Source organism: Fistularia commersonii, chromosome 15 (assembly GCF_037954325.1).
Source record: "Fistularia commersonii isolate RoL2024-O1a breed Wild chromosome 15, RoL_Fcom_v1.0, whole genome shotgun sequence".
NCBI classification, from domain to species: Eukaryota; Metazoa; Chordata; class Actinopteri; order Syngnathiformes; family Fistulariidae; genus Fistularia; species Fistularia commersonii.
Window position 1 is genome coordinate 11596519 of NC_141298.1, and position 13633 is coordinate 11610151.

Here is a 13633-nt window from a genome sequence, read left to right on the forward strand (position 1 = left end):
AAGTGATAGCGCTAGCAGTGGTGCTTGTAGCATTTGTGTTTTTTTGCCTTATTTAGCAAAAATGTCTCCCTCACTTTACCCCCCACCCGTCAAATGTTTTAATACGGTGTGTGTATGTGTGTGTGTGTGTGTTATTTTCAACACTTTGACCCTCTGGGAGATCTTCTGTCTCCAACTTGAGCGTTCCAGGAAGTGCCCTTGTGACAGCAACCGTCCTTTGGAAGCTCCTGCCACTCTGTAGGTCCTAATGAGCAGGATGCAGTTCAGTAGTTACAATTAGCAGCACGTGTGCACAGCTTTGAGCACGCCGCCATTTTTTTTTTTTTTTTCCTCCCTTTTAACTCCCGCCACTCACGCTTCAGTGCGACCTCCCCGCAGCGCCATTTGATTTACTCGCACACCCCTTTGTGAAGGCGAGATTGTTCGGGGATTTGGAGACCCCATGGACAAAGACGGGAGACCCCGTAGGATTAGCGGAATCACACAAACAGGAGAAAAGGGAAAACTAAATGTTTATTTTTGCATCTCAAAAACGTGATCGGAAGAAGCGGTTTCACACACGAGAGCGGCGGCGGCAGCGAGGACGAGGAGGCTCAAGAGGGAACGAGAACAAAAAAACCAAGCCTGCGGAGGCGGGGGCGGTATAAAAGTAGGGAGACCGCTGGTCGTCGGACTCTTTCAGGAGGTTAGGGCCTGAGGAGGAGGAGGAGGCTTCCCTGTGAAGGTCACAGATCCAACTGTAATTCCAGGCAGCAGGAATTTAAATCAGCACAAAGTCCTTCTTGCTTGCCATTAACCCCTTACCCATCGTCTCCAAGAGCATCTCCGCAGCTCGATTTTTAATCGTCCAGTTTTATACAGGAGAGCATGAATGAATGTAGCCTTTCCTGAACATTTATGAGAAAAACAAAAGTCTCGAATGTATGTTCATCGGTAAAGACGTTTTGCACGGATTCTGAGTGCTTTTAAGTCACCAAAATGGAAGTAAAACCAAACGGTCCTGAAATACAAAGGAAATAAATTGGAAAATGTTCATAAAGGGTCATTTTTGGCTTTATAAAAAAAATTCATGCTTATTTGCGTGTGTAGTATTACTTCAAAATAGTGGCTTCCATGACAACCACCGTTGCAAGGGTCAACAGCCAAGTCCTACACCCGCTGGGTTTTGCGCGGCAGCCACCCGAAGACGGTCTTGCACAGCTTCTTCCTCTTCACCTTGGACCTGGAGAAGTTTCTGACGAGGTTCCTGAGCAGGCCGAAATTGAGGGAGTCGGGTAGCAGGGTGGAGAGAGCATGGCCGCCGCCGTCTGCCGCCTGATTGAGGACCTCCAGGAAACGTCTCTCCTGCTGCCGGAAGTCGTACTCCACGCTGGATTAGACGGACACACAGGCAGGGGGTTCAGTTGCTATTTTCTCCTGAAATGCCCTTTGTGAACACCAGGAGGTTCATTGGAGATCCTCAGCTGTCCAGATGCATGAATGAATAGGAGAGTGAATGGCTGTATGTCTCAATAACCTGTGAATGAGAGTGACTTATTGTGTGTGTCCATATGACGTATGAATGAATGAGTGAATGGTTTTATGTCTCTGGATGATCCACAAATGAGAGGGTTAAATGTTGCATGTCTATGACCAAGAATGACAGGGTGAATAGTTGTATGTCCCTATAGGACATGTGAAGGAGAGGGTGAATGGTTGAATGTCCCTATAGGACATGTGAATGAGAGGGTGAATGGTTGAATGTCTCCATAGACGATCCCGCCTCTCACCCAATGACAGCTGGGCGAGGCTCCAGCAACCCCACATCCCCGGGTGCAGATGTGGAGAATAAATGAATTAATGAATGAATCGTCTGCATCTGTAGACGGTTGGTCAGAAAAATCTATTTTTTCTCCCCTTCCAAGTATGTGAATAATTAGATAGAACTACAACCATACTGTGGGACCTCTGCACCTCTTCCCAAAACACACACACACACACACACACCTCGTGTAAAAGTATTTGAAAAACAAGCAAAGAGGAGACTCTTTAAGGTTAGTTGTGTTTGTTGTAGCTCGAGAGAACAATGTTCCTCCGTGGTCTGATCTTCATTTACCTTAAGCTTCTTGGGAAGCGTCATGATTTCTCATGATTGTCATTTTTTGGAGATCATGAGGCAGTTTCTCCATCCTATCCTCCCATTTTTTCCACCCTTCTGGCTGCTTCCTTCTTGGGGCACCGCGGCCAATCGCCCGCCTCCACCTCTGCAAGGGCCAATCATCTGCCTCTATCCATCTTCTTTCTCTCCATCAATAAACCTCCTCCAGTTCCAACCTCCCCCACCATCCTTCTACCCAGATCTTCACCCCTCCTCCTCTTTCCATGTCCAAGCCATCTCAGTCTGACTTCTATCTCCAGAACATCTACCATGTGCTGTCCTTCTGATCCTTTCCACCCTTCTCACTCCCAAAAAAAGCAGTCCACGTCTTCATCTTCTGCTCCTCAGTGTTTCCAAACCGGACGCCATGGCTGCACCTTCTACACCAGTCCCTTATCTCTTTTTTTTTCCCCTGCGAGATCAGCTCTCGGTACCTCCCAGATCTCTAGTGGCTTCTGGTCTCATCATCTCACCTGTAGACCACACAGGCCGTCCTCTGGCAGGTGGAGCAGTTCTTCAGATCCTGCCCCGTTTCACGGCAGCACCGACTGGAATAAAGAGAGGACTTAATTAGATGAAACCCCCCGGTATGGCGTCCACCCTCACCCGCCGCCGGTTGTGGAAGGTTGTTAGAGCGGCTCTGACCTCGGAGACTGTCACCGCCGATTAGCATGTCACGCCGGACGACGGTGATTGACGGAGACACTTTGCCGCCAGGCCGCTTTTTAATTCCTCATGCTTTTCCCCGGAAAGGGTTTCCGCGGCACCGCGTCCACCTTCGTCCGGCCGCGGCAGCGGGCGGCAGCGCCCAGGAAGCCGCGCAGGTTCCCCTTCGAGATCAACATCTGAATACTGAACGCTTCCAACTGGCGGTGGACCTTTATCGCCCCAACCTTTATCTCTTCGTTATATTTTCGTGCCGTTTGTCCAGCGGGCAGACCGAGACGTTTGATTTTCAAAGATTCAAAATCCGTCCACCGTTTCCCCACGAGCCTACGAAGGCATCCGGCCGCTCCGGCGAATCTGAGCCGTGACTCATTCCGGTTCAAAGATCTCCCGCCCAAGGTCTGGGCAACAAAACCCGAGTGAGACGATTAATCCACTCCCTCCCCCGTGTGCATTACAAGCCCACTAAATGCTTACTCAAACCTACGCCGGCCATGAATTATTCTGCCGATGGAGCCAGGAAGCTACGCTAACCGCTAATCGCCCCAGGCTATGAGTGGACATGAATTTAGGGTTTATTTGGGAAAAAGTCAGAATTTGAAAGAGGTGGCATTGAGGTCAGCTCGCATTAGGTGGTTTCCAACGAAAGGAGTCTTTTGCAATGCCCGGAACCTCAAGAACTGTCAGGAAATAGACCTTGTTTTGGTGCGTTTAGACAGCAGAGGAACCAGGAAGTAGGAACTCAATCATAGAGCCACCTTTGGTCCTGTTTCAAAGCAGCAGGGCCTTTTTACGGTTCCATAGGAACTCAGGTGATCGGTCGCACTCATAAGCCGTACTTGTGGCGTACTGCGGTGCACCATTTTTAGAAACTACCCCGACCGCTGGTCAGATGTTTTCTTGGGACAAAATGGACTGAAGCGGCAGGGAATGGAGCGACGGATAGGTCCAGAACTTACAGAGGAATATCAGCATTTTGGGCCAAAATAAATGTGGAGTTAGCTAACGGCTAATAGGGTTCTTCACAAGGCCAGGCAGTGCAGGAAGAACATAAGAACACTCCAACCCTTCTAATAGGCAATAGTTATTATTCCATGAACGCCGTGGCAGTTTCCACCACCGTGCCGTCCACGTTGTCGTCTTCTTCGTTCGTGGTTTCTTTTTGAGTGTGGAGCTTAAGGTCCCTACCCTGGTCCCTTACTGCCTGTGGGAACGTAGAGCTAAAAGGTTCCCCTGGAGGAGGCTACTTCCTGGAACCAAATTTAAGCTTTAAATTTCTGAGTCAGAAATTGGCTATCTATTACGCCATGACACGGAATACCCAATGTGGGATTCCAAAATCAAAGCAAAGTCCTCAGAATAATACAAAGACCCGTACCTAATTACCCCCGATTGCATGGCATTAATCAGCAAATCAGCCGAGGAAATTTACTTTGAGAATTACCGGGACTTGAGTGTAACTTTGGTTACCGCATCAAAGAGAAAAAAAAAAAAAAAAAAAAAAAAGAAGAATCAAAGGTGTTCCAGACTTTTCCCCATTGTGATTGGAGCGGCCGCTGTCACCGAACATTAATCAAAGTCGTTAAAGGGATAAAGATTGATGGCGGTATTTAATTCGGCCCGGCAATCTGCCTCTCACATTTTGGCGAGTGAGAACAATTGGCCAGATCCGACGTCTGCATCCGTCTCAATTGATTATCGATGGAATGCTCGGTCTAGTCTAATCGACGTTTGGTCTCCAAACACTAGAGTGCAGCCGAAAGGACTCAGTTTATCATCGCGGATTGCACCGTCTGCAAACTAATAACACAAACACACACTCCTACCCGGGGCTGGGGGGATGGCAGGCCTCCAGGTCATGGATAATGTTGAGCAGTGTGGTGATCCTGTCCTTGTTGGCAGCCAGGTTGGCCTCCACCGTCTCCAGCCTTCGCTGGAGGGCGGCCGATCGGCAGCAGCGGGGGGAGGCGGCGGGGGGCCGAGGCGGGGCCGGGTGGGAGTGGGCCGGGGGGCCGCTGCCGGAGCCGGGGGGATCCGTGCCCTTACCCGACAAGGGGTCGTAACCTTGCCGTGTTTGCGCGCGGAGTCGCTCCGGAGCGACGCCTGGCCGACGGATTTGGGTACCGCTTGCCGGACGCGTCTCCCCAAGCGTCGCACCCGTGCGCGCTTCTGCGTTACCGGCTTTGCGGTCGTAATCCGGGCGGCCTTGCCGACGAGAGCCGCCCTGAAGTTTGCTGACCTGCGATCGCCTCGAATTATCACCGCATCTCGTCTCTGAAAGGAACCCGTTGATTAGCTTCACATCGGATGTGTTGTCATCGGGGTCGCGGCTGGTTGCGAGGTTATTATCCGCCGCTGGCTGCCGGTGCCCTTTTGTAACCCCATCTAGCGCACCAACCCCGCTAACATTTAGCCGCGGGGGTGGCGCGTAGGTGCTGTTGGAAGTGATTCCCTGACAGTGGAAAGCAGACTCATTAGAGCTGCTGTCTGCGGCGCCGGAGGCCCCGGAGGGCTGCGCTTCATTACGACCGCACGATTTTCCGTGTTGATGTGCTGCCGTCCGATGTGATGTTTTGCATGTGCCGACGCCGTCCTGGCTCCCCGGCCGCGCGGACGGGGAAGGCGCGTTCCTCAGACTGGGTGACGAGTACCTGAGGGCTTCCTTTTTATCTCCGGTCGGCTGCAAGACGGCGTCTGACTCCGCAGGTGCAGCGGCTAGTGTGTCTAGCGATGCCGTTTTGACACACAACTTGGACCGGGCTGGTGTGTCCGTAGCCCCGACGTGTCGCGCGGTTGCCTTAGCAGCTCGGTCCAAAGGCCTTTTGGGAAAAGCAGCGCTACAAATTGGAGCCTGTATCGTTGTTTGTTGGGTTTTTGCAACGGAAGTTGAGCTCATTAATGGCTGATAAAAGGATGCTGGCGAGCGTCTGTCTACTTTTGGGGATACCCCCCACAGCTGCTGAGTTAAATCTGCTGAAGTTTCAGTTTGTTCATCTGAGGCTGGAAGGCCAGGCGTCACTTGTATTCTGTTTTCGTCGCCGCTAACTTTCGCAGGACATACCGCTGCGTTGTCATAGTGTGTGTCTTTTGAGGCCGGACCCTCAGCACTTGTGTTTTGGCGGCCGGCCGCTGTCGTGTACAAAAAAGAAGTCGCCGCGTTACCTGGCGCGGGGTGCACGGAAACAGGAACATTTTGCGGGAGGCGGCGCGTCGCGTTGCGTGGGGTCAACACGGGGTAGGTGTGTGGTTGGGGGTTGTTCGGTTTGGTCGCCGTTGCCATGAGCGGAGTCAACATCAGGCTTGTCGGCCTGGCAATTTTAACCTCCTGAGTTGGTTCTGCCGCTTTCTTTGTTGTATCGCCGCCTTTTGCCACGTTCGCGACAGCTTTAGCGTCTTGGATGCTCTTTGCTTTTTGGGATGGGATGGGGTGGGCAGGATGGGTTAGCGATAAGCGCTTGGAGGCTGAATGCACCGGACACGGGGGTTGGACCTTTTTTCTGTATCCAAAGTCATCGTTGATGAATAGTTGTGGTTGTTCCCCCGTCTTGTCTGCGCTGCTGGTGCCCGCTGGCGATTGGTTATCACTTGGGTTAAAGGTAACCTGTAGGTGTGACGCCCGGACACTAACTGTGGGTGAGCGGTGCGCTTTCTCTGCCCGAGGAACTCTGTTTCTGAAGTCTTTCCTGCCCAAAGTCCCGACACCGGCCGTAGCTCTTTGCCTTCCGCCGCAGTGGTTGCATATTTGTTGCGCCGGGCCAAAAGGTCGCGGGGCAGAAATCTGCCGCGCCGTCCCCAAATTCTCCTGGTGATGACGCTGCGCCCTGGTTTGGGTCGTTACGCGTTTTCCAGGCATCAGTTCATCATTGTCGACGCTAATCCCGCCCATCGCCTCTGAATCCACCACGCTGCCGTTGGTGTAGCGGGCGATTGACCTCGGTTTCGGCCTTACGTTGGTGATAGTCCCAACAAAACGCAAGTCGGTTTTGATGGCCCGGGTGCAGGAGCTCATCGCGCTCCCATCCCGGGATGCCTCGCCGTCAACCGCCTTAAAAGTCACTTCCTTTTTGCTCTTGGATTCCGAGCTCCTCTGCTTGTAAACGGCCCTCCCCTCCCTGTCGCTCCTCATCAGCGGCAAAACCTCCCTGTGCTCGGTTCCTCCGAAGCAGTCGCTGGTTTTGCCGTCGCTCCCCGACAGGTCGGTCGGCCTGCCGCTCTGCGGTGCGGCGGGTATGCCCATCCCGGGTGACGTCTGGCTCCCGGTGCTGCACTGAAGACCCAACGTCTGCAGCAGGAGGCTCCCGGGCCGCTCACCTCCCGTCGTCTTCCAGCCGCGGACCCCCGCCACCAGGGCGGATATCCCCAGGACCGGAACCGGAGCGGTCAGGTCGGCCGCCCGTCTCCCCATCTCGCTCCTCCCACCTCGCTGGCTGCGCTCAGACGTCCGTCAGCTCGGAGAGCGTTTCCGCACCATTTAATCCGTCTAAAAAAGCAAGGAGAGGAGACAATGGGGTGATGTGAAAGAAATAATTGAGAAGGCAGAGACTCGCTTCCACCTCGGCTCCTCCGGACTTCCTCGCGCTCGGCCGGAGAAAATTGGACGGCGGGCTGCCTCACGGCGAGAGGGTCCCCGGTTGGATTCCCACGGAGGGGCCTTTCTGTTTGGAGTCTCCACATTGCTTCATCCCTTCCCTCCCACAGTCCACAAACATGCAGGACAATGTGGAGGCCCTACATTGTCCGGGTGTGCTAATGGTTATATGTCCGTATGACTCCAGTACGAAGAGGTGATGTGGTCGTATGACAAATGAATCAGAGTTTATGGTCGTATGTCTCGATATGTGTTGTGATGGTGAACCCCGCCTCTCGGCCAATCACAGCCGCCCAAGCCATGACCCTCAGTGAGGATTAAGCGGTGTAGATAATGAATGAATGAATGAATGAATGAATGAAAGGATTGGACAATGAAAAAGAATAACCGGCCACGGGTCGGGTGACAAACCCATGTGAGACAGAGAACGATTCAGAAGGTCTCCGTCCGATCGGGTGCCAGTTCCCGCTGTGTTTACATACAAAAATTCGGAGCCGATTTCCGATTCTCCTGTTCTTCCCCAAAACTTTGGCTCACTTTGTTCCGAATTCTTAAAGTTTAACTTCCGCTGCCATTTGTCAATGGCGTTAAATATCATTTTCCTGGAGCTGTGAGGAACCCGTTCTGAGTGATGTTCCGGAAACCCTCACCTCCCCCCTCCGTTGCCAAATTTGACTCACAGCAGCTCCATCCTCTTGAAGTCTCAGACAAATGGAATAATTCATCCGCCCAATAAATAACTCCACCTCAGACGGACAGCTGGAAAATCCTCTTATTCACCGATGACCCCGTCTCTCCGTCCGTCCTCGGCGATCGGCTCACCTTGCAGCGGGACTACCACGCGCCCGCGTCGCTCCTTCACGCGCCTGTACTCCCGAGGTCGTTCGCACGGTCGCCGGGCTTCGACGCTGCAGTAATTCAACACCGGGGGGGGGCAAAGAGGAAAAAAAAAGAAAAGAAAGAAGTCCCCTTCCTCCTCCTCCTCCTCCCCCTTCTTCTCTGCGACGCGTCCGGCAAGGTGGAGATCACCGGAGGGGACGTTCCGGTGTTCGCCGTCCCGCCGGTGACTATTTCCTTCCAGCCAAGTCAGCGGGAGTGCTCGTTTTTTTTTTTTTTTTTTTCCTCGTTAACTCAAAATGACAGCCGTTCTCCGCCATTAAAATGATGCCGTTAACCCCCCCCCACCCCCCCCCCCTGCGCCCCCAAACTAAAAATAATAATAAACCCCGCATTGCCACGTTCATGAAGGTCTTAAAGACCCGGGGGGAAGGCAGCCTTCGCTCCCCAGGTGTCATACCTGACTTTCCGTCTGACCTCGTCCTCCCCTCTTTAGAGTTTCCACTTTCCCTCTTCCTCCCGGAATCACTTTCTCCTCCTCTTTACTCTTTTTTTCCTCACGCTCCAACCCGCCCCCCCACGAAGCGGTCAGCAATCGCCGTCCTCGTGACTTGAAACAAATTTGCACTCGTCCTCCCGGCGTCCCGTCCACCTCTTCTTTTTTTGGGGGGCGGGGGGGGGGAGGTTGTACCTCCACCGTCCCCTCCTGTTCTGTCTTTGCCTTTAAAAAAAAAAAACAAAAACAAAAAACAAAAAAAAAACCAAAAATTCCCCTCCTCTCTGTGTCCCCAACCTCTCACGCTCCCTTTTGATTTCCGTCAACCTCCTCCTCTTCCTCCTCCTCCTCTTCCTCCTCCTCCTCCTCCTCCTAGCATCCATGCATCCTGATCTGCAGCTCCGGGGCGGAGATTGAAAAAGACAGTAAGGGAGAAGGGAGAGAAAGAGAGAGAGAGAGCGAGAGAGAGAGGGAGGGAGGAAGAGGAGGAGGAGGAGGAGGAGGGGGTGACTTGCATCAGTGAGGTAGGGACTGTGTCGAAATTACCCTGCATTTTATAAAGCAGGGAAAACGCCGGAAGAAAGGAATGGACGGAGGACGAAGAGGTGGACAGGGAGGTGGAGGACAGGAGAGGACGGCTTAATTTAACGAGTCATGCTGGAGTCTGGATTTCATTCAAATCCGGCCATGGATGTAGAGCCGCGTCCACAAACAGAGACAAAAAACAACCCCCGTCCACACCAGAGATGCTGTAGTACAAACGCTCTGTGACTTTGTGACGGACTAAAACAGGCATAGAGACACTTCCTAATAATTAGAAAAACATGGGAACTGAGAGTGTAAACATCAACAATGGCCGGCAGTGGAGTGTTTGTGCGGACTGACCTTGAGGTAGACTTACCACTTGGAGAAACCCTGAACCACAACGAGGGTCAAGTCCAAGCTTGTAGTACTCTGGAGTACTCTGGAGTACTCTGTAGTACTATGAAGTACTCTGTAGTACTCTGTGGTACTCGAGTACTCTGGAGCACTCTGTAGTACTCTGTTGTACTCTAGAGACCTCTGGAGCACTCTAGGGTACTCTGGAGGCTGCCACTGTTTTGGGATACCCACCTGTGTATGACAACTGACCACAACCTTATCGCGCATTCCAGTGTTGGCGTTCTCCCCCGTCTCCACGGAGATGGTGTTGGGTCCCATCACCGCGTCATTCTTTTTTCAGATGCCGTTCTCAAGCCGACAACTGGCTGCGATGCAGCTGACGTGTTGCGTTCAAGGCCTGAGCCGAGATCTAACCGAACACAACCAGGTGCGGGACTAGGTGTGCCGTGATGTCTGCTGCCTTTGTGGCGTCTGGGACATCTAAGTACTGTCAGTTATTATTTTAGTGATTGTCATCATCGTCGGCTGGTTAGCCAATCAGAGAGCGTCACGGGTCACATGCCATTCCTGCCCGGGATCTCTCTCCATGTTCTCTGACCTGAGTTTTCTCCAGCTTGGTCCAGACTGAAAACAGTCACCGGTTCATTGACGACTGACCTCTCTGGAGGTGTCAATGGGAGGTTGAATGTTTGGAGGCCATCTATCTGTGCCCTTGTGATTGATAGATCCCCATGTGATTGACAGGTGGCCCGTCCAAGTTGAACCCCGCCTCTGTGAACAGTCCAAGTGCTTTGAACGTGAACTCCGAGGAGAAACAGACTGCAGTCCCGTACGCGTCCACCAGGGCGCCGATTAGCCAGAGGGAGGCGGCTCGGAGGTGTGCCACGGACAGATTGCCCATGAAAGTTTAATTGTAAAGGTTTCTCTTTTCTGCCGTTTTGAAAACAAAGGAACTCACGGGAGGAGATTTCAGCGATCTTGTCGGGAGGGTTTTGCTCCGAGAATGTTTTTACCCTCATTAAAGTTTGATTTTCCTAAAAAGCCGCCGGCTCCAGAGAAAAGTGGAGGAACCCCCAGATGTTCCACGCGGCAAGGTCGAGGCGAGGAACGTCATCTTTATTTCAACGTGTTATGTGAATTAAAGGAGGAAAAGATCTACAAGTCGCTTCCCTCTCCCTGGTCTCACCTGGATACGAGGAAGGGGAGTGGATGAATGATTCATGTAGTCCTGGATGTTTTTACCTGTTGGTTTCCTTGGGGGTGAACAGATGAACCTGAAAACTTCCTTCCACCAAAAGTAGGTGTAAATGTCTCGAGGGTACTTGTCTGCGGAGGTTCTCAGTCATCCAGGTCATGGTGAAGGCTTGTTCTGGCAACCGGACTTGAATTTCTTCAAGTCCTTTCACCCGTCGTCCGAGAGGCTTCTTCAGTTCTGAGGAAGTCCGGGGTACGATGAGCCAGAAGGCTATCGGCCAGAATGAAAGGAAAGGTGGAGGACACATTGGTGAGACCAGCGATGCTCTACGCGCTAGAAACAGTGACAATAAGCAAAAGACAGGAGGCAGAGCTGGAGGTCACAGAGATGAAGATGTTGAGGTTCTCTTTGGGAGTGACGAGGATGGACAGGATCAGGAACGAGTCCATCAGAGGGACGGCACATGTTAGATGTTTTGGAGATAGAGTGAGATGGTTGGGTCATGTACAGAGCAGGGATGGTGAATATATTCGCAGACGGATGCTGGAATTTGAGCGCTAGAGGAAGACCGAAGAGACGATTTATGGACGTAGTGAGAGAGGAGGATACAGAGAATAGGGTTAGATGGAGAAGGTTGATTTGCTGTGGCGACGCCTGAACAGAAAAGCCCAAAGGAGAAGATGAAGATTTCGACAATGTTGTTTATTCATGAATTCTGTCCTCTTACTTTTGTATAAACTATTCATGTTTCAGCCTCATTGTTACTTGAAACGTACCAACATTGTTAATGCAGTACTTCTGTATATTCCCGATACTACTCACAGCATTTCACTTTAAACTAGACTTTTTTGCCCCAATCTCACAAATACTTATTATTTTTGTTTTTTTTTTCCTTCTTGCAATCGAAGACATACAATTTCCTAATTACCTTGTCTTACAAAAATACTTCTAAGATATCTATCATAATTTCCGGACTATTGAGCGCACCTGAATATAAGCCGCACCGGCTAAAATATAACTAAATAAATCTATGTGTACGTATATAGGCTGTATTTGTCTATAAGCTGCAGGTGTCCGTGTTGTAGCATGAGATATTTACACAGAAAACTTTGAATAATATATAGACCAGTAACATCCACAAATACTGGAAATGCTTTTTACCCAAACAGTGCCTATAACACAGCCGATGAAAAATATGAATAATAAATAACACAAGCAAGAGTCCATCCATCCATCCATCCATCCATTTTCCATCCCCGCTTTGTCCCTCTCCAGCTGATCGCTATCTCGGCCTTCCTCCTGCACTCTAAAACCATGACGTCGTCTTCGGTGTCGGAATCGAACGGCGACAGAATTTCACGGTCATTTTATTGGCCCGATGTGAGGAGGCTAAATGTTTTGGTGGCGTGAAGCTTGTTAGCCTGAAAAAATCCATAGATGTACCGCATTGTTTTATTAAATCGCAGTGTTCAAATCGTGTGAAAAAAGTAGTGACTTATTGTCTGTAAATTACGGTAATAATCATGTGCTATAATACTAAAATAAAGGTCACCTGACTACTTTCTCACCCCTTTGCGTTTCCCTCTGTCCTCCAGCAGGGGGCGCTATGACCCCGGAATTGGAGGACGACGACACTAGCAGCTTCTCCCATCTGCAGACAGATGGAGCTCATCACACACACACACACACACACACACACACACACACACACACAGAGGGTTCATTGACAACATTAAAATGATCTCATTGTTGGTGCGGCGAGGAAGAAGAGGAGGGACCATCCCTTTGTGTTTACCCGCCGTCTAATATTTTGTCTTTTTCCGGCGCGTTCCTGCACATTTTACGATAAGCGTGTCGCTGTTCGCTCTCAGCAAAGGTTTCCCTTAGCCTTTTGGTGTTTACACACCTTTAGCATCCGTGTGTTTCTGTGTGTGTGTGTGTGTGTGTGTGTGTGTGTGTCTACACACTGCCAGGACGGACGTTCCCTCTTCACGTGTGGGCGATCTGGATCCGTTCCCCGTCGTTTACTCACATCGTGTCCCATTCGCCAAATTTCAACCCAGTGTGAGTGCGTGTGTGTTTACGCTGCCGCTCCTTGCCAAAAACACACTCATTCACACACACAGGATGTACAAATACGAGGAATTTGGAGTTTCACATTCCAGCTGCGCGGCCGCGAGTACAATTCACCCTTTCTCTCTGTCTTCACCAGCTTCATCTTGTTTTGCAATAATGGTCCCGTCTGTCTGGTCTGGGTCGGGTGGGCTTTTCCCCAGAGGAGGAGGAGGTGGAGGTTGCCTCCTTTCAAGACATAGTTGAAGATGGTGCGGGGGTTTGTCCGCCAGGCGGAGGTCCTGGTCCTGAGGGGACAGACACATCGGACGTGGCGCGAATCAGCATCGGGTGTTTGGATGTGTGTGTCCTTGTGTCGTGCCCATTGCCGGGTTTAGCGCCGAGTCGAACGCACTGCGTCTCCTCCTTGAGGCTCTTCTACCTTCTGTGGACTACGAGGCGCAAGATGACTTCAGAATCCCCCAAATTTTCCCAGTTGACGTGCCTTGGGACTACGACTATGGTGTCAACTACTGGGTCCCGTGGTACCATGAGGAAGAAGCAGTGCTGACGTTCTCTTTGTAGCGATGCTTTGTTTCCATCAACACATCCACGAGAGGGCAATGTAGAGTTTGGAGTTCAGTGCCAAGTTCCACATTCTGTTTCAGACAAGAAGAGGTGGCAGAGGTGATCTATGTGGTCATCCCCTGGTCATACAGACACCATGTTGTCTTTCGTTCCTTTAGCTCGTTGCGCTTGAGCATACCGCGCAACAACACC

General features: G+C 51.3%; 1 protein-coding gene across 2 annotated transcripts; it reads right to left on the reverse strand.

Moving 5' to 3' along the window:
- Positions 1-493: 493 nt before the first annotated feature.
- LOC147226524 (uncharacterized) lies at positions 494-9058 on the reverse strand. Of its 2 annotated transcripts, none has more exons than XM_086160296.1 (4): positions 8689-9058; positions 4630-7283; positions 2611-2685; positions 494-1369 (listed from the first exon to the last, which is right to left on the reverse strand). In XM_086160296.1, the coding sequence occupies exons 2-4, from the start codon at positions 7206-7208 to the stop codon at positions 1150-1152; spliced, it is 2874 nt and encodes a 957-aa protein (XP_086016422.1). In that variant the 5' UTR covers positions 7209-7283; positions 8689-9058; the 3' UTR covers positions 494-1149. The 2 variants fall into 2 exon arrangements, with proteins under 2 accessions (XP_086016422.1, XP_086016423.1); XM_086160297.1 differs by lacking the exon at positions 8689-9058 and adding an exon at positions 8214-8245.
- Between the last annotated feature and the right edge of the window lie 4575 nt (positions 9059-13633).

Coding starts and splice junctions, on each gene's coding strand:
- LOC147226524 (XM_086160296.1), bottom strand. CDS start 7,208: ATGGGGAGACGGGCGGCCGACCTGACCGCTCCGGTTCCGGTCCTGGGG. Junction 2,686..4,629: donor TGCCATCCCCCCAGCCCCGG/GTAGGAGTGTGT, acceptor TCTTTATTCCAG/TCGGTGCTGCCGTGAAACGG. Junction 1,370..2,610: donor ACGGCCTGTGTGGTCTACAG/GTGAGATGATGA, acceptor CGTCTAATCCAG/CGTGGAGTACGACTTCCGGC.